The 27171-nt window shown below is 38.2% G+C and overlaps 1 protein-coding gene across 1 annotated transcript in view; it reads right to left on the bottom strand.

Moving 5' to 3' along the window:
- Positions 1-743: 743 nt before the first annotated feature.
- The window catches only part of LOC134535347 (uncharacterized), a 99576-nt gene continuing 73148 nt past the window's right edge, over positions 744-27171 (bottom strand). Inside the window, exons 7-10 of the mRNA XM_063374417.1 lie at positions 5264-5340; positions 4566-4631; positions 4232-4357; positions 744-1717 (exon numbers count right to left, since the gene is read on the bottom strand). Coding sequence (XP_063230487.1) covers positions 911-1717; positions 4232-4357; positions 4566-4631; positions 5264-5340 — 1076 coding nt within the window. The 3' untranslated portion in view covers positions 744-910. The remainder of the gene's footprint in view (positions 1718-4231; positions 4358-4565; positions 4632-5263; positions 5341-27171) is intronic.

Genomic DNA, 27171 nt, shown 5'->3' with positions numbered 1-27171 from the left:
TAAGCAAACAGCACACAGTTGAATCTTGAAGTGTTTGCCTCCGTGTTTATAAACACGTTTTTATTCCAAAACGTGTCATCAATTACTGGTAATGTCAGACTATAGGCCTGAAAATATTACCGTCTGCAACATATTTAAATTAACTAAAACAAAGTATTGGAATGATTTCAATTACCATTTTTTTCAGACATCATTCGCAAACGATTGTACAAGCATGCGGCATATTGGAATAAAAAAATGTTAGTATATGACACCAGTTTTTAATGTTACAAATTTTTCTGAGCAAGAGAAAATATAATTGGTAGCAGAATTAGGTAAAGATGATTAATAACTAAACAGAAGTAATTTTTTTAATGACAAATTCATCCAGATTTCTGCTGATGAAACGACTGACTGGCAAAGTATATATTTTTAGTTTTATCGCTGTCAGTAGTTACAATAATTAGAAAAAAATATTTGTAAGCAAAACAGTAGTCAGTTGCTTTAAGAGACCATTACAATTTATTTTAGTTCTATAAAAATTTTCATGGCATGTCTACCACACTGTGTTTAAAATTGTGTGCAATACTTTTTATGACTAAAGTGTCATCTTAACATATTAAATAATTTACGACATTGATATGTAGACTTTTTATAAGGATAGTTTTTCTTTGTTTTACAAAATTGTTGATGGCTTATTCGCTGTTTTCTTTACAGAGGATTGACGTGTCTCCCGAGATGTGAAAAGGAAAAAAAAATCTATATTTGCTTAAAAAAACACATTTATTTGCACAATAAAACATGATACACTTTTCTTATTTAAATTTTGTCGATAAAAAGGCGACTAGGTAAGGAAGTGCAGATGAGTGATAGATGATTGATGAGGGAGAGAGCGGTACTCGAAGGAAGAGAGGCGGTCGCTGCTAAGCCATCACCATGCGCTGTGCCCCAACGAGGCGATGGAGTGGCCGTACGACGAGATGCCGGCTCCGTACGACGAGATGCCGGCTCCGTACGACGAGATGCCGGCTCCGTACGACGCGATGCCGGCGCCGTACGACGCACCGTACCCGCCGCCGATGGCGGCGATGACCGGCGCGGCCTTGGCCACGACCACGGGCTGCGCGACCGGCACGGCGTACGGCTTGGGCACGGCGACCGGGTACGGCTTGGAGACGGGCACGGCGACCGGGTGGGGGACCGGGTAGGGCACGGAGTGGGGGACGGGCACGGCGACGGGCTTATCCACTGGGACGGGGTAGGGGCGGTCCACCGGCACGGCCACGGGCTGCGCGACCTTGACGGGGTAGGGGCGGGAGACGGGCACGGCGACCGGGTGGGGGACCGGGTACGGGACGTCGTTCTGAACGTGGACCGGGTACGGCTGCGGGACGCCCACCGGCACTTTGCGCGTGATGGTCACCGACTCCTGGACGGGCCCAGCGAGGCCGACTCCCGCGCCGTAGCCGTATCCCAGGCCGAGGCCGGAACCATAGCCCAGGCTGGAGCCATATCCCAGGCCGGAGCCATAGCCCAGGCTGGAGCCATAGCCCAGGCCGGAGCTGTAACCCAAGCTGGAGCCGTACCCTAGGCCGAGGCCAGATCCATAGCCCAGTCCAGAGCTGTAGCCCAGGCCGAGACCTGACCCGAGAGACTCGCCAAAGATGCCCCTCTTCTTCTGGCTCTTGTCCTCCTCTGCCGTTGCGAGAACGCACAGAGCTAGGGTGAGCACCGCTACCTGCGGGAAAAAACACACGGAGGTAAGGAAACTGACTCAACAAGTGTCTGTGAGTTGTGTTACCTCTTATCTCCTTTGAAAATAACATAACCCTTTATTAATGTAGATACCAGCCTACCATGATACAAGTGCTGCTTTTTTAGTAGTATTCATTGGTAGTAATTTCCCACCTACAACACTTTACTAACGCCAAGTACCTTGTACGATTTAAGCTCGTCATGGGTAATTTTATACTGTTCTCAATAGTACAAATTAAATTCTTTCTTGCTACATATCCATGTTGAAAAAAAAATTCAGTCAAGTAATATACTTAAACCCAAAACGATCACATACAGATATACCATTTGTTATTTCTACTATCTGAAGGACGTTGCTTGAATTAATATGAACCATTAAACTATGGTTTGAGGAATAGCATATTTAGTCTAAGAGACTTTCGTAACTTTTTTCTGATAGTTTGCACAAATTGAAGAACACTTTATACTTTTGTTTGTTTTATGTTTTCACAAAATTAAGCGTAAAATAAATATTTCTTGAAACTGAAGAAGCTTTAAGGAATTCTTTATTTTATATGTTTGGCCTATGCTTGAATTAAAAAAATAGATATATTTTTTTTTAGTTTTTGTCATTTTATTGTTAAATATTTGCTCATCTCGCATGAGTCCGATAAGCCCACTATTGCAGTAGTAGGTATAAAAAATAAAAAAAAAAATAAAAATTACTTTCCTGCATCTTTTGTTTTCGCTTGCCATAGTACGCGTTTTACGAGTTTGCTCTCAAGAAGTAATTGGAAGCATTAGACGATATATTGACAGACTTAAGAAATAATAAGGTTCTATTTGGTGGAGCATTGGTGTTACTATAGAGTGATTTCAGACAATAGATTCCAGTTTTACATCGTTCAACATCAGTTGATGAATTTAATGTTATTTGAAATATTAAACTTTTTTAAGCCAACAAATATGAGAGTTCATTTTAAACCGATCCAACAATATTTTAAAATAATTACTCGAGGTCGGTAACGGGACAGTACCTACACATCCAGTAACAGGAAAAATAACCTTACCATCTAATTTTAACAATATCGTTAGTACAAAAGAAGAATTAGTAGATAAGGTTTTCCAAAGCATTGAAACAAATTTTTGGAAATTACGCATAATTAAGCGGAAGAGCCATTCTAGCGGCTAAAAATATCGACGTATACGATATTATTCTAATCAGAATCGCAGGTGAAACGGTGACATACAAATTCTTTGACTACATGATAGACCAAGGTGAAGTTGTGAATTTTCCAACGGAATTGTTTAATTCATTCGATGTTACCATATTACGGTCACACATTTTGAAGTTGAAAATTGGAGTGCCAATTATATTACTCCGAAACATCCATCAGCCAAAGATATGCAATGGCACACGATTAGTAGTTTAAAAAATGATGAATAATCTGATTAAACCAACAAATCTGATTGGACATCATACCACTTATTTCAACCAACATTGCGTTCGAGTTCAAAAGGCTTAAATTTTCAATACGCCTTTGTAAGTGTGCGTTTTGAATTTAGAAGACGAATGCTTCTCTCAGGGCAATTATACGGCGCATGCTCAAGAGTCGGTAATCATCTGATCATTATGTTTATGCAGAAAAAGGACAAACAGTAGTCCGTGCACTGGCTTTAAAATGAAAAATTATTTAACATTAACAAAAAAAAATTATTCCTTTCCTTTCATTCCACAACACAGCCAAAGCCACAGCAACGCAAAGCATGGTATTACATTTAATAATGTGTTTCCTAGGTAAAACTATGTTCGCTAGAATATTTTCATTTACTTTCCTATTCATTTTATTTCAGACTGAGCCACAGATAGAGATAAAATTTGTGATTATAAACTTTTTCAATTGTATTAATGTGAGTTTATGGTCCATTATGTATAACAATGTCAGGTTGCTTTTAAGCTTCTATTGTGGCTGGCAGGGATTGTCTGTGAACGATTAAGTAGTCTCCTGGCCGTTTTCATGAGAGTGATTGTAAGGGTAATTTTTCGTATGTATAATTCATTGTTTTTTATTTCATTATAATTAATAATTAAATAAAATAAATAATTTTTGAGTAAACATTCAAAATTATTATTAATTTTCGTTATCAACAAAAATTTATCTGAATTACTATGCTAAATTTATTTATTTGTTTATATAAATGTTAATATTAATATTTAATACTGAGTATTTTTTTTTGTTTTTAATTAGATTGAATAATACTTATTCAAAAGTACAAATAATTTCACTCAAGTGCTTTCATTGTTTTATTTCCATTAATTATTGGCATGTAAAATTTATGTTAGTTATATTATAACGCCAAATAAGTACCTATAACTTCTTACACGCTTGCATAAATGTACGCACCCATTTTTTTTTTTAAAGCGGATCATAATTATTTAATTTAACTTTTCACAGATTCGTTATCGACCCGATATTAAAAATTAAAATTGAAGGTGTCTTGTCGTGGGACGCCTTACCTTGAGGAACATTCTGCGATGTGTGCGCGTCAGCTGGTCCGCAGTGGAATGATGCCTGGCCAGGGGTCGGCCCGGGAGCTTTATACCCCTCGAGTCGCCAGACGAGACAACATCCTGAGGTGTCCCCTGCTGGACCGCGCACCAGGTGGCAGCTTCGAAAGGGGCCGGAGCCAATTATGGAGGGAGGGGTGGGAGGGGGGATTCGGCTGTATTATCACCGCCATTAACGTACGGTGGTTGTAGATCCAGAATTTTTCGCCTTCCGTCTCTCTCTCTCTCTCTCTCTCTCTCTCTCTCTCTCTTCCACCATCTCTCTCAGGGGGTCTCGGCGGACAGCCACCTCGCCCTCCTCCGTACCCTCTGAAGGTTCTCGCTTTCCCCGGCGCCCCATCCCCGACGACTGCAACCCGGGTGCGACCACGTGGGGAAACTCCGCTTCGCTTTCTACTGGACCGGCGCGGTCAGTTCGCGCTTCCGAGACCGCCACGACGCGTCGGGAGCAGTCGGACTCCTGACGGGAGAGTGCTGCGTGCCCCGACTGAGGGCAGGAAACATCGCGGACATCTCGTACTGCTCTAATTACACCGCGGACGTAACTTCTTGTTTCCACCAGGGGCAAGAGCACACTTTGGCGTCCCAACCAAGCAAAAACCTTTCCCGACAACACCTCATAGCGCCACCACATATTAATTCCAATATTTAAAAAAAATTATTCCACTTATATGGTAAATACATATATTTATTTTCAGTCTTTTTATTTTTAATACCCACATTGCAAATTGGATAGTACGAGAAAAATGCCAGTTTTTAAATATTTGATGATATACATGAAGGTATATCTTTTATTTCAATTAATTCAGTTCATCTGCCCTCCAAAATTTATGTCTTCCAACATTACGATGTTCTAGTAAATATCTATAGTAATAATTACTCTGCCAAGTTGACGCCCTCCCAAATGCGGCGCCCGAGGCACAAGCACCGTCTGCCCCCTTGTAGTTACGCCCCTCAAGAACACAGTGCAACTACGCCTACCCATCGCACTGCCAACACGCAGACAAATGAATGGACGAACACTGGTGCAGGCACGCCGGTCAGCCAGAACCTTTCCACTGGAACACGAGCCCAAACTCTCGAATATCACTAACTAAATTTCCTTTGAGTTTGAACTGGTGAACTGAGTGAGGTAAGAAGAGTTCTTAAAAATGCTTAATCGACATTGCTATAAATGAAGCCGGTAGCAGTTGGGGAGATTCATTACCACTTGTAACTCAGCCCAAAAAAAAAACATGACATTTTTAACTTCATTTTGACTGTATTTGGTGTGCTACTTTGAAATATTAGAATGGTGTTTCTTTGTCTGTTATAATTTTTTGGATTCGGTATATCTAATTAATGATTTTTTTTTTTTAATTCATCACATTTATTACAGATAAAGCTCTTTATGTCAATTATTTTCTGGAAATTTTTCTTTCTTCCCTAAAGTCGTATCAGGCTTATTATATGAAAATATATTTGTTGATAAACTATGTAGTGTTTAAATTACATTTAATATAGCACATAAAGTCCTTAGTTTTACATTTAATTGAAGATAATAAATATTAGTAAAATAAGTTTTATTAATGGTCCTGATGTATCTGCTTCATACGTGATAAGTACACCTTCCAGTAGAAATGAATAGTCATTTCTGAATTTCTTAGAAGAGTACCTAGGGTACTTTCGCATCATCCTGAGACTATGATTATTTTTTTACTTTACATATGGTATGCAAAACAGAAAACTGCTACAGAGGACGAATGGGAAAATAACAGAATCTTACAATTTATTGTTCCCATGGTTTGGAAGGAGCTCATTAAGAACTTCGATGAGTGTTATTTTTGTGTTGTAACTACTGGCATGAACATTAATAGTTGCAGGAAACGGATACGTCAGGATTTAACCTCTAAAAGACAGCGTGTCCCTTACTCAGAGAAAAAAATCATATTCCATCGTTCCATCAGCTTCCAGAGATCTCTAGGAATAAATTTAATACGTTTGTATGTTCCTTGTGGTAACAGAGCAAAGGAATGACTATTATTACGTAAAAAATAAGTGTGGAATGTCCGCAATGTTTTAAACTGATAAAGTATCTGACATGAGTCTCCAAAAGAATAATTTCAATTATTTGCCTATATATTAAATTATAAGAATATACTTGTCAGTGGAATAATATATTATCATTTTAAGGAAAACGATTTACTATCAATTTTCTCTTATTAAAACGATTTTGTGTTTGATCAAGATGATGGAGGACTTCTGATGAATTTTTTCATGAATTATGGCGAATTTTTATTTGTTTATTGACAGCTGCTCTAAGCTGATGTAAGTTGTCTACTTGAAGACACTTGGGGCCAATTCTGGTCCATACTCATTGTTCACTTAACCAAAAGGAAAAAAATTCTACTTTAGCATTGCTCATGGAGAATATTACGTTTCACAAATATCAGAGGGTAACTTTTGATATATATCGTCGCTTCTTGTGCCTATGGGGAAACATAGCTAAATACAACAATGAATAACAAAAAAGTGTCATAAAAAAAGAGGAAATAGTTCTTTAAGAAAATAATTCATTCGTTAACCATTATTTGGACAAGCCAAGGTTCAGGGTGTGGTGTGGTTGTGTAGTCCGCCATCTTGGATTGTGATCTCAAGGCGGCCATATTGGATGACCTTGAAAATAGCGGCCATCTTAGATACGCAATCTTGGATTACCTTGAACTTGGAGGCCATCTTGGATCCGCCATATTGGATGAAGTCATGGCCGCCATTTTGTTTTCTCAAACATTCCGCCATTTTGAATTATGACATCACTGTTGCAATTTTCGTTACGGCCGCCATATTGAATATATTTATTTATAAATGGATTTTATTGAAAAAAAAAATATTATTTATAAAAAATAAATAATCTAAATTTGATTAAAAATATTAAAAAAACAAATGTTGCAAGTTTCGTTTCGGACGCCATATTGAAAATCCGTAATTTTTGTGTTAGAATATCGGGAAATATTTTAAAAATTATAAAAAATATATATCGAATTGTATAATAAAAATGTAATTAAAACATTATTAAAAATAATATATTAAAAATGTACACTTACCTCATGGAGCTCGGAGTCCTCGGTTCGAACCCGGCTAGGTAAAAAAAAAGATGGCGACAGGTCCTTCTCCCCTAAAGGCCGCTGGCAAAATGACCTCCCACCACTTATGTCAAGGTATTAATATCATCAGCTAGTATAACGTCAATTCCGCCATCTTGAAAATCTTTATTTTTGATCCAATTTTAATGAAAAAATAATTAAAATTTATAAAAAAATTAAACCATCCATTTTTAAGAAAAATCTAAAAAAAACACAGTTGCACATATCGTTACGATCACCATCTTAAACTCTAGAAATTTAACATGTTTTGTAATGCCCGCCATCTTGGATGACTATGAAATCATCGCTACACTTTATGTTATGTCCGCCATATTGGATTCTAGAATGTTGCATTTTTTGTTAAGGCCACAATCTTGAAAAACTGCAATTTTTATGCTAGAAATTTGGAAAAAAATTCAAAAATTGTAATAAAAATGTATTAATCAAATATGCATAAAATAATTTTAAAAAAAAACGCACTTACGACTTGAAGTCCTCAGATCGAACCCGGTAAGAGCCAAAATTTAAAAAAAAACATCGTCGACAGATCCTTCCTCCACGGTAGCCGTCGGCAGACTAACCTCCTACCAATGATAAAAAGGTTTATATCGTCAGCTGGTATGACATCATGTCCGCCATCTTGTCTTCGTCTGCTGGAAGCCACCATCTTGTTTTCATCTGCTAGAGTGCACTGACGTCATGTTATTTTAATTCTTACTCACTAGAGTGCAGTAATCATTTATTATTATTACTGTGACATCCGCCATCTTGTCATTTGGGCACCATCTTGGAATTGTGTAATTATTTAGCTAGAAATTCGGGAAAAATTCCAAAATTCACCAAAAAAAATTGCAATCAATTTATAGATAGATTCGATCAGTTCCTGTCCTTGGTTCGATACTCTATCCTTGCAATAATGTTTAATTTTATGTAAATAATATTAATTTCAATAAATCATATTCAAAATCCTAAAGAGACTTAACATCCTCTACTACCAGCCTCTAGTAAGCTATTATGACTGCCATCTTGGGAATTTGTATTTGTTGACCCATAAATTTGAAAAAAATTCTAATATTCATAGAAAAAATCACTCATTAATTAACTGATTGAATCGATGTTTGGGCAAAGCACAAAATTCAGTAATTTAATTTAAAATACCAAAAAAGTGACAGGTTCCAGAAATAAATTACCACAAGTTCTTTTACAAATATAAACTTTATTACATAAATTCTACACTACTACAAGTACAAAAACACAGGGAATTTACTAAAGCCTTGAGCAATAATTCTCTTTTAAACAGTCTTCATAGAGTACGAAGTAATTCCTTGACATATATTTAAATGACTTTTTAGTTTATCAGGTCGACTCATTGGTACTTACACCACATTTTTCACATAGAGAAGAATGATCGATTTCATTAAAAGGACAGTGGTATATTTCATGCTTTTTGCACTTGGAATATTTGCTAATGTTTTGCCACAGAAGATTCAGCTTGATTTTGATGAATGTTCAACCCGTCCTTTGCAAAACCACATGTGTCCTTTTAATCTTCCATTGTGTATAAACTGACTACAACACCTGTTGCATTGATATTTAAAACATTCAGAGTTATTTTTACAATTGTGTATTACATAATCACTTAATTTCAAGTTTTTGATTTTGCCACAGTACGTACAGTTGGGTGATGGAACACCGTTGGATGCTGCTTCCTTTATCAATGTCACTGGCACTGTTGACAACCATTGTAACACTGCTGAAATGTTAACTTCAGAAGCCTACGAGGTCTGCTCTGCAGACGATGTTGCACGCGTTGAAATCTCATGCTGTGCTGAGAGAGTAGTGTGCCAGAAATTAGGCATTTCGGCACATTTTTTTAAAATTTGTTATTATAATTTTAAATTATTTTTTGAAATTTTATTTTTCTTTATAATTTGGTTACAATGAATGATTTACACTTTGTTAGGCTGGTGTACTCTACGTAGTTAAACTTTTTGCCAGTGGACCGAGGCACCTTTTCTCAAGGATCAATCTGAGCTTTTGCTAGTCTAATGTAGTCGTTGGCAGCCCGGTTGAAATTTCTCCCACCTGCAGTCACGTCCGGGGTTTGTAATATCTTTTCCCTGCATACCTAAAACTGCATACAGCAGCTCTGGACGAGTCGTTACCATTTATCAGAGATGAACTGACCATAGCCTTTACCGTCACGCATACGTCTTAGGTTCACTCCTCGAAAGTCATGGCTAGGTGGCTCGTTCCCAGCCTGGTTGCGTTTACTTCCCCCCCCCCCCTTATTCCACCTCCTCTCCCTTTGATACTAACAATTTATCCCAGGATCATTGTCCGGCGGTGAACCTCGCCAAGGCAGTGGCCTACTCCAAGGACATTCTTCATTGCCCTGCAGAGCCCTCCACGACATCTAGCGGTGGACATAGTAACTTCTTCTCTTGGTGGCAGCTCGTGGAGCTGACCCACATGACACCTGGTGGCGATTCAGCTCACCGCCTCAATTAGTTCCCCTTTACGCCGCTAGAAAGCAGCTCCGCGGTGCCATATGCCCCTATGCTTTCAAATCGCGACCCGTAGAAGTCGATTGTTGGTTGCTTTCTGTGCCCGCCGGTAGAGAGAGCAGCAGTCGCTCTTCGGCGCAAACAACTGAAGTCGTGCTTACGACCACTCGGTCACCTCCGGATGTCTTCGGCCTAGAACCGAACCTTCACCCTCTTTTCCCTAGGGCCGACCGCCCATTTTAATTAGGAGCTTTGTCCGCCATCGCGGCACTCAGTACTCTGACTTCGGCTACTTACCGCGTCATCTCGGCCTACTCTGTGTTAAGAGGCTTTTCGCGGCAACAGCGAAATCGTGTGAATCAGATATGTAGTCAGCGGTCGTAAGGGATGTGATCCCAGCTAAATTTCTGTAGTAGCCAGTCAGAAGGAACATTTAGAACAAGCATTGTTTTAGTTAAAGTTTTATTATTTTTTTTATTTTAATTATTGATTATTTCTGTTGCGTCATCCCCGCAATTCTCGGTCCGCGCCATTTGGATGTCGGCGCGAGACATCTCCTGAGCCCTGGAGCTACACCCTGTTTGGAAAGTTACTTCGATCTTTTTCCTCCCCGAATTCCCGTTTTTGGCCTTTTCGCGCCGACTGTGTTTGACTGTCTGGAAGCAGGTCTAATTCGTTTGGAATTTGGCTTGTGTTTCAGACAGGGTCCAACATTTTGGCGGCGAAATTGCACCCATCATGTTGTCCAGGACCTCCAGCTTCATTTCTCTCTAGGAAGAGCTTCCCCTCGGGCAGATGTTCAACTTGAAGCCCCGGGTGTCATTTAACATATAACTCCTTCCTACCACCAATGCAACAAATTATATACCAGCGAACAGTGACTTAAGAACTTAACCGACGAGAATATGTAAAATCAGTAAGACTATTATCTATGTAATCAGCGAAATAATCTAATAAGGTGGAATATTTTAATTTTTGTTCTGTGATAATGTCTAATTAATATAATATAAATTGTTTTAATAATATCGGGTCGGCCCCCTTTAATAACTTTAATTAATTGTGAATACCATGTTATTGTTAACCCAAAACAAATGATTTAATTTACATTTTTATATAAAATAGGGAACCTATAGACCAAGCTAGTTACTTATGTAGTGTTTATTTAGTATATCTTAACTTATTCTATTTAACGACCCACTAGCTCCCAAGTTGCTTGTGTGCAGGGAGTCAAAATTTGTCTTGTTCACTTACTCGTGCCCCTTTTTGGTAAATAACTTTATTCTTCTTATTATTTTTGCCCAGCTGTATCCTAGGCCTTTTTTTATTAAATCTAAATAATATAATGTTAGGGCACGAGGGGTGTATCAGTGGGTGTAGCTTTTGACTACGTATTCATCGGGCTCTGCACTGTTGATGGTAGACCTTCCATTCAGGTCAGTGTTAATAATGGTAATAATGATGCCATCAAGTTCTCAAGAATAGCTAGATACTGGTCTATTATGTTATGCAAGTCTAACTATCTGATCCGCACGACATCGCGGCCAGAGGTGGACTGAGGGTCCAGTCATCTGAACCTCACTTATATACGCGTGGCCTACTGGTATAGGTACTACATTGGTCAAAGTATTGTCTGTATTTAAAATTAATTTTTTATTAGGTACCTTAAAATTATAGAAATAAAAACATAAAATTTAAAGTTTTACACATTTATTTATAAAAAAACTCAAATGCATATTAGGTAAAGGAATTAAGCATTTTCGCAAGCAAAGTCTTTAATGCTGCACGAACTGCCTCGTCGACTCCGGTACCAACTGGTTCATAGACTCTGGTTCCAACTGGCTCGTCGACTTCGGTTCCAACTGGTTCATAGACTCCAGTTACAACTAGTTCGTTGACTGCGGTTCCAACTGGTTCGTTGACTCCAAATGGTTCGCTGGTCACGGGATCAGGAACACAGGTTTCCAGCTGGCCATCTTCTGCACTGTCGACAACTCCGGCGAGACATGGTCGATGAAGTCCATGACCACGTCTGTGCCTGGGCTTTGCCTCAGTGCTAGTTAAACAGATTCTCTGCCTGAACTTTGACGACGAGACGCACGTCGTTTGGACGTCTGCGTAGAAGCATCACAGGTCGCAACAGGTTGCAACACGACCATTTTTGGTGTTGCACATGCAGACGAGGCGACTACCACAGCGATGCTAGCAGGAAGGATTGTGTGCGGTCTCATGTGATAGACGGCACAGTTTCCAGGTTCGCAACAATCTAATAGCTGCTGAGTTGGTTCATAGGACACAGGAAAGTGCGCAAACCGCCAATGCTGAGCGCCTCCATCACAGGTTTCCGTACATGTACATATATACCCGACATACCAGTAGCTGTACTCGACACTGCTGAAGTACACGCTTACGTACACGCTAGCAGGATGAAACGTAAACATCTTGCAAGTTGAACGAAAACTGAAGGCACGAACGGAAACACGCCTATTATATATGCAGGCTCCTACTAACACTGTTTGTTCCATTTCTGCATTAGCTGCGAGTTTGTACCGGCACATACTCGTTCAAACTTGTCACGTGGCTGCACATCATAAATTGGACTAAGCTTGCATAGAGAAGGACAGCCATAGTCAATCTGTAGGTCTAAGATTTCAACTGTCGCATAATACTACTTGCTCAGCTAGGTCCAGCAACGTAAATTATTTCGTTTTGAAATAATACATCTTCAATTGTGTATTTCACTTGGTGGTACGGAATTTTACCTTCATCCCACTCCAGGCCATGGTAGTATTTATATAACCATTATTTCGTACATTTACTTTTTTCGTCTAATAATTTCTAGGGATACAGAGTTAGGAAGGTGCGTGTTCGTGCCTTGTCTCCGGAGGTGACGGAAATTTCCTTGAGCACGAATCCGTGTTGGCTCTGGAAACCTTGCAGGTTGCAGTACTTCTTAACGCTAGCAATGCTCGGTCGTAACTAAATTAATATCACAAACAAATCAGTATTTATGTCAGAATTTTCACAAGTTTGTCTCTACAATTGAACAATGCAATCCGATCGTGAAGTATCAGACAAAAAGGATAGGTTTTTGGTGGAATATTTCCGCTAGTCGATATATCGACCCTACAGTCGATGAGGTTTGAATTTATTCGATCATCCTGTTTGGAAACATCAAACACTATTAACAGAGCCTTGTTCTTGAAACGGTCGGGACTCAGAATCGGTGACTGTCTGCGCCCATAGTATGCTTGCTCAAACTTGGCATACATTTGATATGCGAGAAGAAATCTTCCACTTTCAAAGTCCATGTTCATATCGACGTACGGATAACTTTCGCTATTAAAAAATATTTTTACATTACGTATTTGACAGTTATCGAATACGGAGTGACTTACTCCTGCATTGAGCTGTCACCCGGTTTGAAGCCCGGCGATGAGGTATCTTGGTTGTTCTGTAGCGAAGCTGGACATTACTATCCAATTAATATGTTGACAATGAGGCAAGCCAGGATAATTTTCCAGGCTCTAGGACTGGAATGGCACATCGAAGTACTAGCCATTTTTTATGTTCTTCAACTTCTTGATTGGTTCAACCATGCTCACTTGGATGTGGGGCAGCATCCACTCGATAGGCTGTAGTGTTAGCGAGATATCTTGAGGGTTTTCTGCAGTGGCGACAATTCTATTAATGTGCGTGTTGGCTATAAGCAGTACGAGCTCTTGTTTCGAATTAATAATTATATGCTTGTAGTCCTCAGCGAATCCAAGAAGCATGGACAGAGGAACACAAACTTCGCTTTCCTTCGGCATAAACAGGAAGCTTATATTCATCCTCGAGAGCCCAACCGGCCATATTTGCAGCAGACTTTTCATTTGGCGTGAGCGAAAGGTAATTTTTCATAGCAGATGTTATGCCTACATCTCTCGTCTGGTCTACCTCGACGCCATTGATTACATATGTAATGCGTTCGATTAGGTGAAGAATACTATTGCAGGATATTGACGTCGTTGTCAGATGCGTACAATCCGCTTTTGTCAGCGTGCCTCTTATACGTAAAAATGACTGCTTAGGTAAAGTACAGATATCTTGGTGCTGTACAGCAATACGTTCTTCTGATGGTAGTGCGTACGGTCCGAGCAGGAAAGGCGGGTACTCGTGCAATTCCATTTTCGTAATGCTGTCATCAAAAATGACCGGATCTTCCACGTTGAGGATTTCGTCTTCCATATTTATTCGGCACTTGTCCGATACTAAAAAGATATTTTATGCTGTCAGGTGTTAATGCACCGATGTCTGGTAGAGAACTGATCTTATTCACGCCGATGCAATTTCTTTTATAGCTGTTTGGTGTCACAAACTTTATGCCCATCGCTTGAAGTGCAGACGTTATGTAATTTCTTTGTCTTGAAAATTCACCAAGCGTCCTCGCTGGTCAACGATTCTGACGAAGACTTTGTGTGTGCACTTCACAACGACTGGAACGAAAATGATTCTCTGTGGTACTTCAACCAGTTAATATCCTGGCGGGACCATTGGCGAAAACTCGTGCAGCCTGTTGCTTAGTCTCCCGTTGAGATACGTTCCACTTGTCAAATTACAGTTTATTCTTATGACATTCACAGGTAAAATGTTTACTGCACGCGTAGATTCGTACGTTCTTCCTGTATCATACACATTTGGTTCGAATCCGAGCATTGTACCTATGGTCCGACTTTTCGTAAAGTCGACATTTTCACTGCATTTTAGAATGCTTTTTTGAGTGTTTGGATTTTCACACAGTTGAAAGTCTACATCATGTGGTAACATCTCTCACATGTAATTTGCAATGTCCTCAATTTCGTAAGAGCCAATAGGTAACTGTATTTCATGAGCGGTCCCATAATTTTTTTAGGAAGCAGATCTTGCAATTTACTTAGTCGATATTCGGTATGGTATTATATGTTTGAAAATCTACGAGTCCGATACACCGTTCACCGTTTACATTCAGGGGCGGAAAATGAACCGCCCGCAGCTCTGATGCGTGACCTGTCAGGGTAAGTGTTATTGACATGGCTAATAAAGTTTCATACCTGTACAGTTATTTTATAGGCAAAACAATTTTTTTTTTGCTAGCTTAATTTTTATTTTATTTAAAAAGCGAAGGCGCAAGTGCCCGCAGTTTGTTTGATTAGGTGACTATTCGGTTTCGTAATTGTAGAACAGTGTGGTGATCCTGCCCAAGTACTGCCTAAGTTCTGGCGGAGGTCTTAAATTACCAAAGCTATCGTAGTACTCGACCATTTTTCCAGACTTTATGTACGCCAGCCAGTGCGTGCCACGACCTGACAACAAAACTAAATTAATTATGGCGCACTCGTGAGTCTTTGGCTGGTTTGGTAAAGTGTCCCGCATAAACACGCCTTGGAAATTTTGTATTTTCAGTTTTCGTGCGTACCTGATTAAGTCTATATTGGTGAGCGGACGTTTCGGCAAATAACTTAGGATTTTTCATTCGTTTCTTTCTCATGTCTCACCCTGATTTGTGAGGTTGTAAGTAGAGTCCCGTGCCGTTTTTTTTATCCATGGCAATGGCTTCCATGCTGGCATTGTGTCATTGTGCTTCTTTTAACTGCTTGCGCTCATTCTTCAAAGTGTTGACTGCTTCCACTATACCGCTCGTTGCATCGATGAGGCCACCAAGAGCACCCAATGCAGGTAAAAGCAACGGACGAAATCCTTTAATAATCTTCTTGTCGAGAGTCTGTAATATTTTCTTGGATTTTTGTACGCCTGCACTGGTTTCGCGTATGATGTAGCGTGAATTAGTCTTTGACTTGATGGAGCTAGCTCACCGAGCAACCATTCCTAATTTCTTCTTGACCTTCATGATTTTTGAAACGCCCCAATCCGCGATTTTCTCGCCAAGTCCCGCGTTCGATGATTTACTTATATCTTCGGCTTCTTGTTCCAATATCTCGTCGGCCCGGTGCCTGGATTGCAGATCCTTGCTGAGTGAATAGGCACTATCATGCTGCTTGCACTTTTCGTCGAGAGAATTAATGCCCACGTCACCACGAGCTAACCTTTTCGCTAGTTTAGTGCCGGGGCCGCAGAACCTGTAGCCGGGAATGTGTAGCTCGAAAGGTAGATTGTTTATCAGCGAGTTCACGAGTCCTGCACCGATGTGTTTTTTGTTCTTACCTCTTCGAGTCATTACGCACAATTGATCATAAATTATAAATAAGTTTGCTTTTATACAATTTTGTCAGTACAATGCAAGTTGTCAAGCAAAAAGTGTGTTTGCCCCTGCGCATAACACGAGACGACGAAGCCTTTGCACGCAAATCGCGTCATGGCTTACTGTTGCCTTCTACTGTATTATGCATAATGGCAGGTCCGTCCAACTGTGGCAAAACGTGCGTTCTACTGAGTTTATTAGAGGAACCAAACGGTCTCAGGTTCGAAAATGTGTACCTCTATTCCAAATCTTTGCTACAGCCAAAGTACCAGCGCCTGGGAACGATCCTACGATCGGTGAACGGTCTGGAGTACTTTCTGTTTAATGATAATGAGGATGTGGTGCCTCCTGGCGAAGCAAGAGCCAATTCCGTGTTTATTTTCGACAATGTCGTGTGCGAGAAGCAAGGCATAATGCAAGAGTACTTTTCAATGGGTAGGCACGCCAAAGTGGACTGTATTTAACTATGTCAGACATACTGTCGCATTTCCAAGCATCTGGTACGTGACAACGTGAACGTCATAGTACTTTTTGGCATAGATGAACTTCATTTACGTCACGCCTATGACAATCACGTAAACACCGACATGACATTCCAGGAATTCAAAGACATGTGCTCCTTGTGTTGGAAAAACAAGCACGGATTTCTAGTTATAGTCAAGGACTGGCCTCTATATAAGGGCAGGTACAGACAAGATTTCGATCAGTTTATCAACAAACATGAGTCTTAGCATTTCGAAATTCGGCCGTCGCAGTCGATACTTACGTACTGATCTCAAATCTCACGACGACGATAACCGCAAATACATTTCACTACTGGCTCAAAAAGTATAAAGTGTGAAAAATGAATAACTAGAGTACCTGCTAGCCATCGACCAGCGCGTGCAAGCCTCGGATTGTTGAATTCGCGACATGATCGAAGTATCGAATGCACAAAGACGTGACGATCTGAGAACTTTCCAAAGTAGTCTGAATGCTCCACTAACTCACTTGTCAACAAATTCGGATTTAGCCAAATACAAGAAAAAAGTTTCTGCGAACGAATAAAAAAGTATAAAAGGAGATATGCAATATGTTTTCAGCCAGTAAAATGTCGGACTTAGCCAGTGACCTTCATCATGCTATACATTCTGTCCATGAAAAATATCTACTTGCTAGAAGAACCAGACTTGCACATGAGATGGAAAATGAATAGATATTTAAGCCAATCACTAGTCGTCTGGACGAACTTAAAAATAAGAAAGAACCAACCATCACTGTGAAGGCAGAATTTGAAGATGAAATGTCAACTGTAAAGAAGAGAAAGTATGAACCAGATCGAGAAGAAGAGGACTTAACGAGTACAGAGTCCATGCACAAGAAAAAAATACCTAAAAAGGGACACCAAGTAAATGCAATGGTCCGTCCATACCTGATATGGTTTACGAGTCGGAATAATGACACGACCTATGGAGTGTACAGAAAACATAATAAGTGGTTCCTCTGTGCTAAAGAAATAGACTTTCTACCACGAAATATCGTGTGCGTACAAAAGATCAAAACGCGTGGGACTCCGGGTCTGTACGAATTGCTATTTCGGAAGGAACCTAAAGGATATTATCACAAAGATTTACAAGATTACAAAAAAACTGCTAGAGCTAACCAATGCACATTTTCGCAATAACGATCCAGATAGTGGCGTATATAAAGACGAAGATCATGAAAAAATCGACATTCTCGCTAATCTATTCAGTGAACTAACAATATATGGTGAAAGTTTAAAAAAGCGAGAAAGTGGTCAAAACTTTGACTATGTGTATTGTGACGACCCCAATAAATTAGTTAATCGCCTTAGACTTTTACACGCTTCGCTTGGTGCAGGAAACTATTCGCACATCAACGAAATAGTCTCCATACTCGAAGAACTGAGGGAAGCCGGATATATGCAATGAGTAGAAACAGAATCGCTCACGAACTTCATGCTTCTGCTAGACGAAAATAACTTCGTCACAAAGTCATAGTTCGTGGAATTGATGATTTATTCCAGGCGGACCTTGTTGAGATGATACTGTATTCCCGATTGAATCAAGGTTTCAAGTACATGTTGACAGTCATCGATGTTTATAGCAAGTTCGCTTGGGATAGACCTGTACAATCAAAGACTGCAACTGAAGTAGCCAAGGCCATGAACAATATTTTGCGGGATTGACGTGTACCGTCGCACCTGAAAACGGACCTCTGGAAAAAATTATACAATGCAACTTTCAAGGCTTTGATGAAGAAGTATGGCATCAAACACTACTCTACATTTAGTATCGTCAAAGCCTCCATTGTCGAAAGGTTTAACAGAACTTTGCGTTCCAACATGTGGTGACAGTTCACGGCTAATGGAAATTACAAGCGGCTTGACATTTTGCCGAAACTAATAAGCGAGTATAATTCCACGGTGCATTCTACCACGAAAATGAAGCCAAAGGATGTAATGGACAATCGCCTGCTTCAAACAGTATTTTTCAACACGAAGAAGAAAGATCCACGAATGCTTAAAGCTAACGTCGGTGACATTGTGCGAATCTCCAAGCAGAAAGGTATCTTCGAGAAAGGTTTCACTGCGAACTGGAGTCCCGAACTTTTCCATGTGACACATGTTCGTGAATCTGAGCCTAGGACCTACTACCTCGAAGATTTGGACCACAAACTTTTCGTGGCGGCTTCTATGCCGAAGAGATTCAGCCTAAGTTGTATTCCGATACGTACTTGGTGGAGAAAATTATAAAATGTAGAAATGGACGATCCTACGTCAAGTGTTGGGGCTTTCCACCTAGCTTTAATTCATGGGTAGCAGATGCAGAAATCGAGAATTGCTGAAGACTTTAGTTAATTGACTGCGTGTTGAGTAGTGTAGAATTTATGTAATAAAGTTTATGTTTGTAAAAGAACTTGTGGTAATTTATTTCTCGAACATGTCACTTTTTGGTATTTTTAATTAAATAACTTCATTTTGTGCATTGCCCAAACATCGATTCAATCAATTAATTAATGAGTGATTTTTTTATTGAATATTAGAATTTTTTCAAATTTATGGGTCCAAAAATACAAATTTCCAAGATGGTGGACATAATGGCTTACTGTAGGTTGGCAGTAGAGGATGTTAGGTCTATTTTAGGATTTTGAACATGATTTATTGAAATTAATATTTTATTACTAAAAATTAAATATTATGGCAAGTATAGAGTATCGAACCAAGGACAGGAACTGATCGAATCAATTTGTAAATTGATTGAAATTTTTTTTGGTGAATTTTGAATTTTTTCAGAACTTCAAGCTAAATAATTACACAATTCCAAGATGGCGCCCTAATGACAAGATGGCGGATGTCACAGTAATAATAATAAATGATTACTGCACTCTAGTGGGTAAGAATTAAAATAACATGACGTCAGTGTACTCTAGCAGACGAAAACAAGATGGTGGCTTCCAGCAGACGAAGACAAGATGGCGGACATGATGTCATACCAGCTGACGATATAAACCTTGGTATTAGTGGTAGCAGGTTAGTCTGCCGACGGCTACCGTGTAGGAAGGATGTGTTGACGATGTTTTTTTTTTAAATTTTGGCTCTTACCGGGTTCGATCTGAGGACTTCAAGTCGTAAGTGCGTTTTTTTTTAAATTATTTTATGCATATTTGATTAATACATTTTTATTACAATTTTTGAAATTTTTTCCAAGTTTCTAGCATAAAAATTGCAGTTTTTCAAGATTGTGGCCTTAACAAAAAGTGCAACATTCTAGAATCCAATATGGTGGACATAACATAAAGTGTAGCGATGATTTCATAGTCATCCAAGATTGCGGGCATTACAAAACATGCCAATTTTCTAGAATTAAAGATGGTTATTGTAACGATATGTGCAACTCTGTTTTATTTTTGATTTTTCTTAAAAATATGATGATTTAATTTTTTTATAAATTTTAATTATTTTCATTAAAATTGGATACTAAATAAAGATTTTCAGGATGGCGGTCATGTCGTCATAATAGCTGACGATATATATACCTTGACATAAGTGGTGGGAGGTCAGTCTGCCGGCAGTCTCCGTAGGACAAGGACCTTTCGCCATCTTGTTTTTACCTAGCCAGGTTCATACCAAGGACTTCGAGCTCCTTGACGGTAGTGTACATTTTTATAATGTTTTTATATAATTTTTTATTACATTTGTATTATTCAATTCAATTATTTAATTTTTATATAACTTTTAAAAATTTTCCCGATTTTCTAACATAAATATTACGGATTTTCAAGATGGAGGTCATAACGAAAATCGCAAAATTTGTATTTAAATATTTTAAATATAATTTTAATTTTTTATTTTTTATATATATTTGAAAATGATTTCATTAAAATCCGATAGTAAATAAAAAATTTCAAGATGGCGGCCGTAAAGAAAATTGCAACGATAACGTCATCATTTGAAATGACGGAAAACAAAATGGCGGAATGTTCGAGAAAACACTATGGCGGCTATGACCCATCCAAGAAGGCGGATCTAAGATGGCTGCCAAGATCAAGGTCATCCAAGATGGCCGCCATGAGGTCTCATCACAAGATGGCGGACAACACCACAACAACACACCCTGAACCCTGGCGCCAGACATACTGCTGACATCATTTTCTTCCACTAAATATACATCTAAGATCAATAAAACATTAATGTAAGCTCTTGGTCAGTGCAGTCCTTGCTGTGCATAAATAAAAGAAAAATAATCCCCGAGTAAGTACACAAAAATCTAAAGTTCAAATTATTTATGGTCCTGATATCAGACAGCTCTTTAACGATTCTTATTTCGATAATGATTTCATGAATGAGACAGAGAGATAAGAATGGATCTCATTTGTGCTTGTTGCAAAGGAATTTATATTTCTTGTCAACAATAAGGCTGAAAACTAAGTTCAACTATCTAACTGCACGTTAAAAAACTTTAGAGACGTTGGATTTTATATTAGTATGAATTTGTATTAATTAATTAAAGCTATTTAAACGGTTTCTCTGAAAAACCTTAATAATACAAGAGCATAAAAAATGGAGGACTGATACCAGGGCAGATGGGATGATAATTTGATGACAGATAAACTGTGTAAAGATAGTTCACTTAAGAATGTCAAACAAAATAAGCCTTACGAGTGAAAATAATACATTTTAGTTTTTTTTTACTCGAATCTTCTTATTTTATTTACTAAGCTATTGTCGTAGAAAAAATATTTAAAAAAATTATACAGGAATTTTTTCTTAACTAAGCCAAATTGATATGAATAACGATACTGTCGTGTATAACAAGAAGCGATGGGCAGAAACTATTGTCATATTTGTATTAGAAGATTAAATACACATTCAATATTGTTTTCTAAAAACCAATACATAGTATGTATTGGGCTGTGCCACAGGTACGTGCACTTTCGACCATTTGTGAGTAGCAGATTTGTCGCTACGATACCACACTTTTTCGCGTGTCTGGGTACAGTCCAGGTAAAGCTATGGTTAGGAAAACATAAAAGTACTGAAAATTCAGATGACTTGGTACTCAATGGAATATGAATTAATTTCAGGCTATTCACTATAAAGCGTTGCACTTAACATGAATAAATAATTTTCTTCGAAACGTATACGAAACAGCAAAAATAATACGAGTAAGGATTTTGTATACATTTTTCGCGAAAGGCTGACATGTTTACAAGATTGTTAAAAAGTGTGCAAAACAATTATGCAAAAACATAAAGTTCCTCATTTAATTGCAGCGTTAAGTACAGAAAGAATTTTAAATATCAAGCATAATGATTAAAGTTCTGTCGCTTTATAAATGATAATTATTTTTAAATAATCAAAAATTTTTATTCAATTTTATCTTTCTATCAATAAAAATATATCAATATAAAATAAATTAAACGGACTAAATTTGTGTTTATGAAGCAGCTATAATATTAGATGTTTCAAAACTCAAAATGATTATGGAAGTTGTATATGCTTTAAGATGTACAAAACTCGTGCTTGCAAGGAAGTCCTAGTAAGATACGATCGGCTAGTTGACTTTTTCCCACAATTGTTTTTTGGCAAATGTAACGTGACTTATTTATGGCAACAGTCCATAAAGAATATTGTGATTGTAATAGCAAGTCAAATTATTTTTTGAACATCTGTTAGCTGTTGAATGTTGCACTGGCGTGTGTTCAGAGAAAGTGTAGCGCGATGAGATTGGGCGATCGCCAGAAACACTGGTTTCTTGTTTACGCCAATCACTTAGTGAACTGGTCAATGGCGGTTGTGGCGATTTCACTCGCCATCGGCTACTTGATAGCCAAACTTTTCAAACGTTTGGTAAACATTTTTATACCTCCTTATTTTAATTTTCAATTGTTTCTGGGGAAAAAAAACTTGACGTAAATGATGAGATAATTCGTTTAAATAGGTCACTACCATGTCCTGTCCAACCACATGCAAAAATGTCGTAGGTGCGGTAGACTGCGAGGCAGTTTCTGTTACGTCATGCATTCAAATTGATTTTTCGAGATCGCGGCCACTAAATTATCTGAAGGACGCCGAAGCCGTTTATGTAAGAGATATTCTAACTTCGTCGGAAGCTCCGGCAATAAAACATATCGAGATATGCTCTCGCGCCAACTTTCTCCATGGAATTGAGCCGCTGCCATTTTTACTGTTCCCAAGTGAGTTCACGCACGCAAACAAGTTTTGTAATTGAAAAAAATGAAGTGTTACGTCAGATAATTTTAGTGTGTGGTCGTGGCGAAACATTTATGTAAAGCTCTCGTTGGGCGCAGGTCCTGTTTGTGCCCACTTAATTAAGACGCACTAACTGAAACGAATCCCCCAATTAAGAAAAAAATATATACGCGAATATTTTACGTCACGCGTGTGTATTTATGCAGTAGTCACAATAGTGTGATGGACGCGGCGCAAAGTATGTATACATCAGCAAATTAACGCGTTATCGTGAAAATGCTGTTTTTACCCGCGCGACAGATTATTCCAGTCTAGATGGTCATTTATTGGGTTATCACATCCTAGATATGATATATGTCGAGGGTACACCATGGTTTCTATAAACAATCCGTTTTTTTATCTATTGTATGGAATTATTAAATATAATTTATTTTTAATCTAAGTACTTGGTTTTTACTCTGGTGGCTGCACTGTTAAAATAACAGTATATTTGCGGACTTTTCAATGAAAAATTTAACTCAAATAAGCAAGGAGTTCTTCGTCATTTAAAAAAAAAATTATTATTTTAAGAAAGATTGTATTTCGAATTCCGAATTCTATGTTTCGTTTTAATCAAAGGTAAACACACATGTTGACAAAAAAAGAGTGTACATACCGTAAACTTAACCAGTTTTTGAATGTTTGTTAATGTACCAAGAATATTCTTTTGTATTCATGTTCAAAGTAAATGAAAACCGTGTACGTAAATTTACGAAGAAAGCCGTAAATTTACGAGATCACCGTATAATTTGTAACCAGCGTTCTTTGTAATTTGAAAGTGAAAATTTTTACCAGTGTGATAGGCATGCCTAATGTTAAAATTCTATTATTTTAGCTTGATCCTTTGACTTGATTATTTGTTATCATACACGTACTTTATTTCTTGGAAGTATATTTTATTTTATCTTTCTTTGTCCTCAATAATACTTTTTTTTTGTCCAAATATCACGCATATATTCTTCAATCTGTATTCCCAGATCTCGTACCATCCTGTTCACCGAGAAAAAAAATTATCATTCATTAAAATAAATTTTTTTTGGAGTAAGAGGTCTGTCTGTTTCGGTTCAACCTTTCTCTCCACAAAAACCGGTGAAAGTATACAATTTAAGCAGTATATAACAGTAAGTCAGGATACAGGTTCCATGTTGAGGTGCAGAGGTGCCGTTCGCCCTGACGTCACGGCAGCCATCTTGGTGTTTAATTTCCTCAACATTCCTATAAATTTCCCTATTTAGAGGGAAAAATTCTCGCTTTGAAGGAAACATTTCTGTTTTATTGCCAAAAAAAATATGCCAGAGGCTTTAAATGTTCCATGGAGGTTTAAATTCCCCATTTACAAGCCACGAATAAACCTCTGTAAGGGAGCTTTAACATTGCCCGTGACCTCGGCCACAATAATGTGTAACGTTATAGCTATCTTGACCATCCACAATTTCCAAGGTAAAAAATAAGGGAAAAATTTTAAAAATTATAAAAAAGTATAATTAAATTTTAATACAAATTATTTTATAAAACAAAGTCCTTGGTTCGAACGTGGTGAGGTCATGTGATTAAAAATGGTGATGGCCCTTCCTCCTCGGAAGCCACTGGAAGAATGACCTCCCACCCCTAATGCCAAGGCAGATATTATCACCCAGTATGACTTCATGGCGACAATTTTGAAGTCGCCTGCTGACGGCCGCCATCTTATATATCCGACATATGGTTTTCGTCTGATAAAAGGCGATGTCACCATATTAGTTTAATTTTTACCAGCAAGAGTGCAGTATTACTTTTAACCCTGAAATCCCCCATATTACCGGCCGTCTTATCGCATATCTTAAAAATCTGCACGGTAATTATTTAGCTAGAAACTCCGGAAAAAAAATCAAAAAATCATCAAAAAAAAAATTCATAAAAATAATAATTGACTCGATCGATTACAGTGCCTGATTCGATCCTTACTGTATATAAAAATGGAATTTAATTAAATAACATACCAGTTACATAAAAAAGACAGGTTAAAAAATACCCAAGAATGTTTTAAATAAAAATTTATTACATAAATTCCAATCCACTACGGGTACACTTGCGAAAGTTAGCATTTAGTTCTGCATTGGCTTTAACTGACTAATTCTCAGCTCCAATTGATTTACTGAAGCCAGAGACCACCCGGATCCTTTACCAACATGTAGTATCTCGATACTGTGTTTATAAGACTATTCTACATCGACATAATTGTAAATGAGAATATTCATAATCTTGAAAACACACTTATACACTTGATTCTCGAACAGTTACGGTTTACCATATACACACGCCTGTCACAAGTTAACTTTTAAAGATCCATGCGTTGATACTTCATCAGTAAGCTGATTGATAATGTTCTGCTTAATATCATCAAAACAAGTACAAATGTCTTTGGACTCACTTAATGCACGAAATGCAGATTTTTCCAAGTGGAATCGATTATCATTCAACAGAAATTCACCGATCACAGTCTTGGGTTTAGTTTCATCTCCAGGTGTCATTGCAATCGGTTTATGAACATATGCTTAAACCAAGGAGTCTAAATGACTGCATTTAGTTCCACGTTCACAGGCATTCACGTGTCGTTTCAAATTATCAGTACGTGTAAACCACCATGGCACTTATCACAGAAAAACTTGAAACTTCATACAACTTCCCTCTTGTGTCTTTGTGCATCATGGTGAAGTGCAGAACCCAAATCATTAAATTAATTTCTTATTTATTAAATGGTCTAAACTCCAAAATAACAGATTTAAAATACATCCAGATCTCAAAAAAAATCAGGAATGAGGAAAACGAATGTAGCATAAATCAAGATATACTTAGTCATTCATATGTTCTTATCTAACACAAGCATTGTAGCCAATTTGTATTTCTTTTTCGCCTTTCATAGAAAAATTAATTCCAATCCATGTGAAGTAAAAATTATTTGCTTTTTAACATACGACTAGTCAAAGCACATTAATTACAAAGCTTGTAAAATATTCTCAAGACCAGAGGCAGAAGCTGGACGAAGCCAAGCGAGGACCCCGCCTGCCGGCGCGTGCAGAATGACGTTGACCCCGCGCGCAGGGAGAGATGTGCAAGCTTGCAGAAGAGTTGGGTGGCCGTCCATCTGCTCGATCGCGGCACGTATTACTGCTCACCCAACCATCACATCAATACACAAAAACTTTGCTGTAATCGTAACCCAATACATGTTACATACACATGTTAGAATCGCTTCAAAATACGAAAAAAAAAACTGAGAGTAGAAAAAGAGCGTACCAAAGTAACATTTGCGCCCTGAAACATTAAGTAGAACATGTGATCTAAAATAGAGTTCAACCACAGGCCATATTAAAAAGACATGACATCACCAAGAATAATAAGACACAAAAAATCTTCATACGGGCCAAGCGATTCCGAACAAAGTGTAATATTTCGTCGGTATTCGGCGAACATTTTAATTAGATAATGCATGTTTTACTGTCAGGTATATAGACCAGGCATCTCCGAAACAAGAGGCCAATCATGACTTGACTTCCAACTTTACTACGCACATTCAACGAAACGGTAAGTTACACATTCAACGAAAGTAAAGGATACACAATGCACATACTGAACACACACTGGAAACGCAATGCACACACTGGACATGCAAATTACATACACTTGACATGCTATGAACATACTGGACAAACAATGGACATACTGGACATGCAATGGACACAATAGACACGCAATAGACCCACAATGCAAACACTGAACACAATATGGACATGTAATGCACACACTGAACACACAATGCACACTTTGGACATGCAATGCACACACTGGACATGCAATGGACACACTTTTAACTAAAAGGACTCACCCTGGACAAACAGTCAAGAGAAATCAGTCTTAGTTATAAAAAAGATTTCGAAAAATAAATAAATCAATTTTTAAATAAAAACAAATATATATTTTTTTAATTTTGTACAGATGGGGGTAAAAAAAAGTCATTATGATATGCAGCAAACAGTTCTTAGTTCACGGAGTATGGTGGCTTCTTAGTTAATGTAAGAATAGTTTTCTCCACTTATCTATGCCAGTAGCAAACTAAGACGATCGGCCAATAAGTAGGAACTTCCCATGACGTTAATAAATCTCTACTGCTTCCATCATCTTCTTGGAATGTTTGTTACTGGTATTTTTAAGATCTCAGAAGTCTTCTGTTTTATCGTCAGCCTCAAAGTTACTGTCGTCATCGTCGTAAGAGACGGCATCTTCAACTAAATAACTGTAAGAATTCGAAA

This window comes from Bacillus rossius, chromosome 8, assembly GCF_032445375.1.
Source record: "Bacillus rossius redtenbacheri isolate Brsri chromosome 8, Brsri_v3, whole genome shotgun sequence".
NCBI lineage: Eukaryota > Metazoa > Arthropoda > Insecta > Phasmatodea > Bacillidae > Bacillus > Bacillus rossius.
Note: the sequence above shows the minus strand (reverse complement) of the source record. Positions and strands in the feature narration are given on the sequence as shown.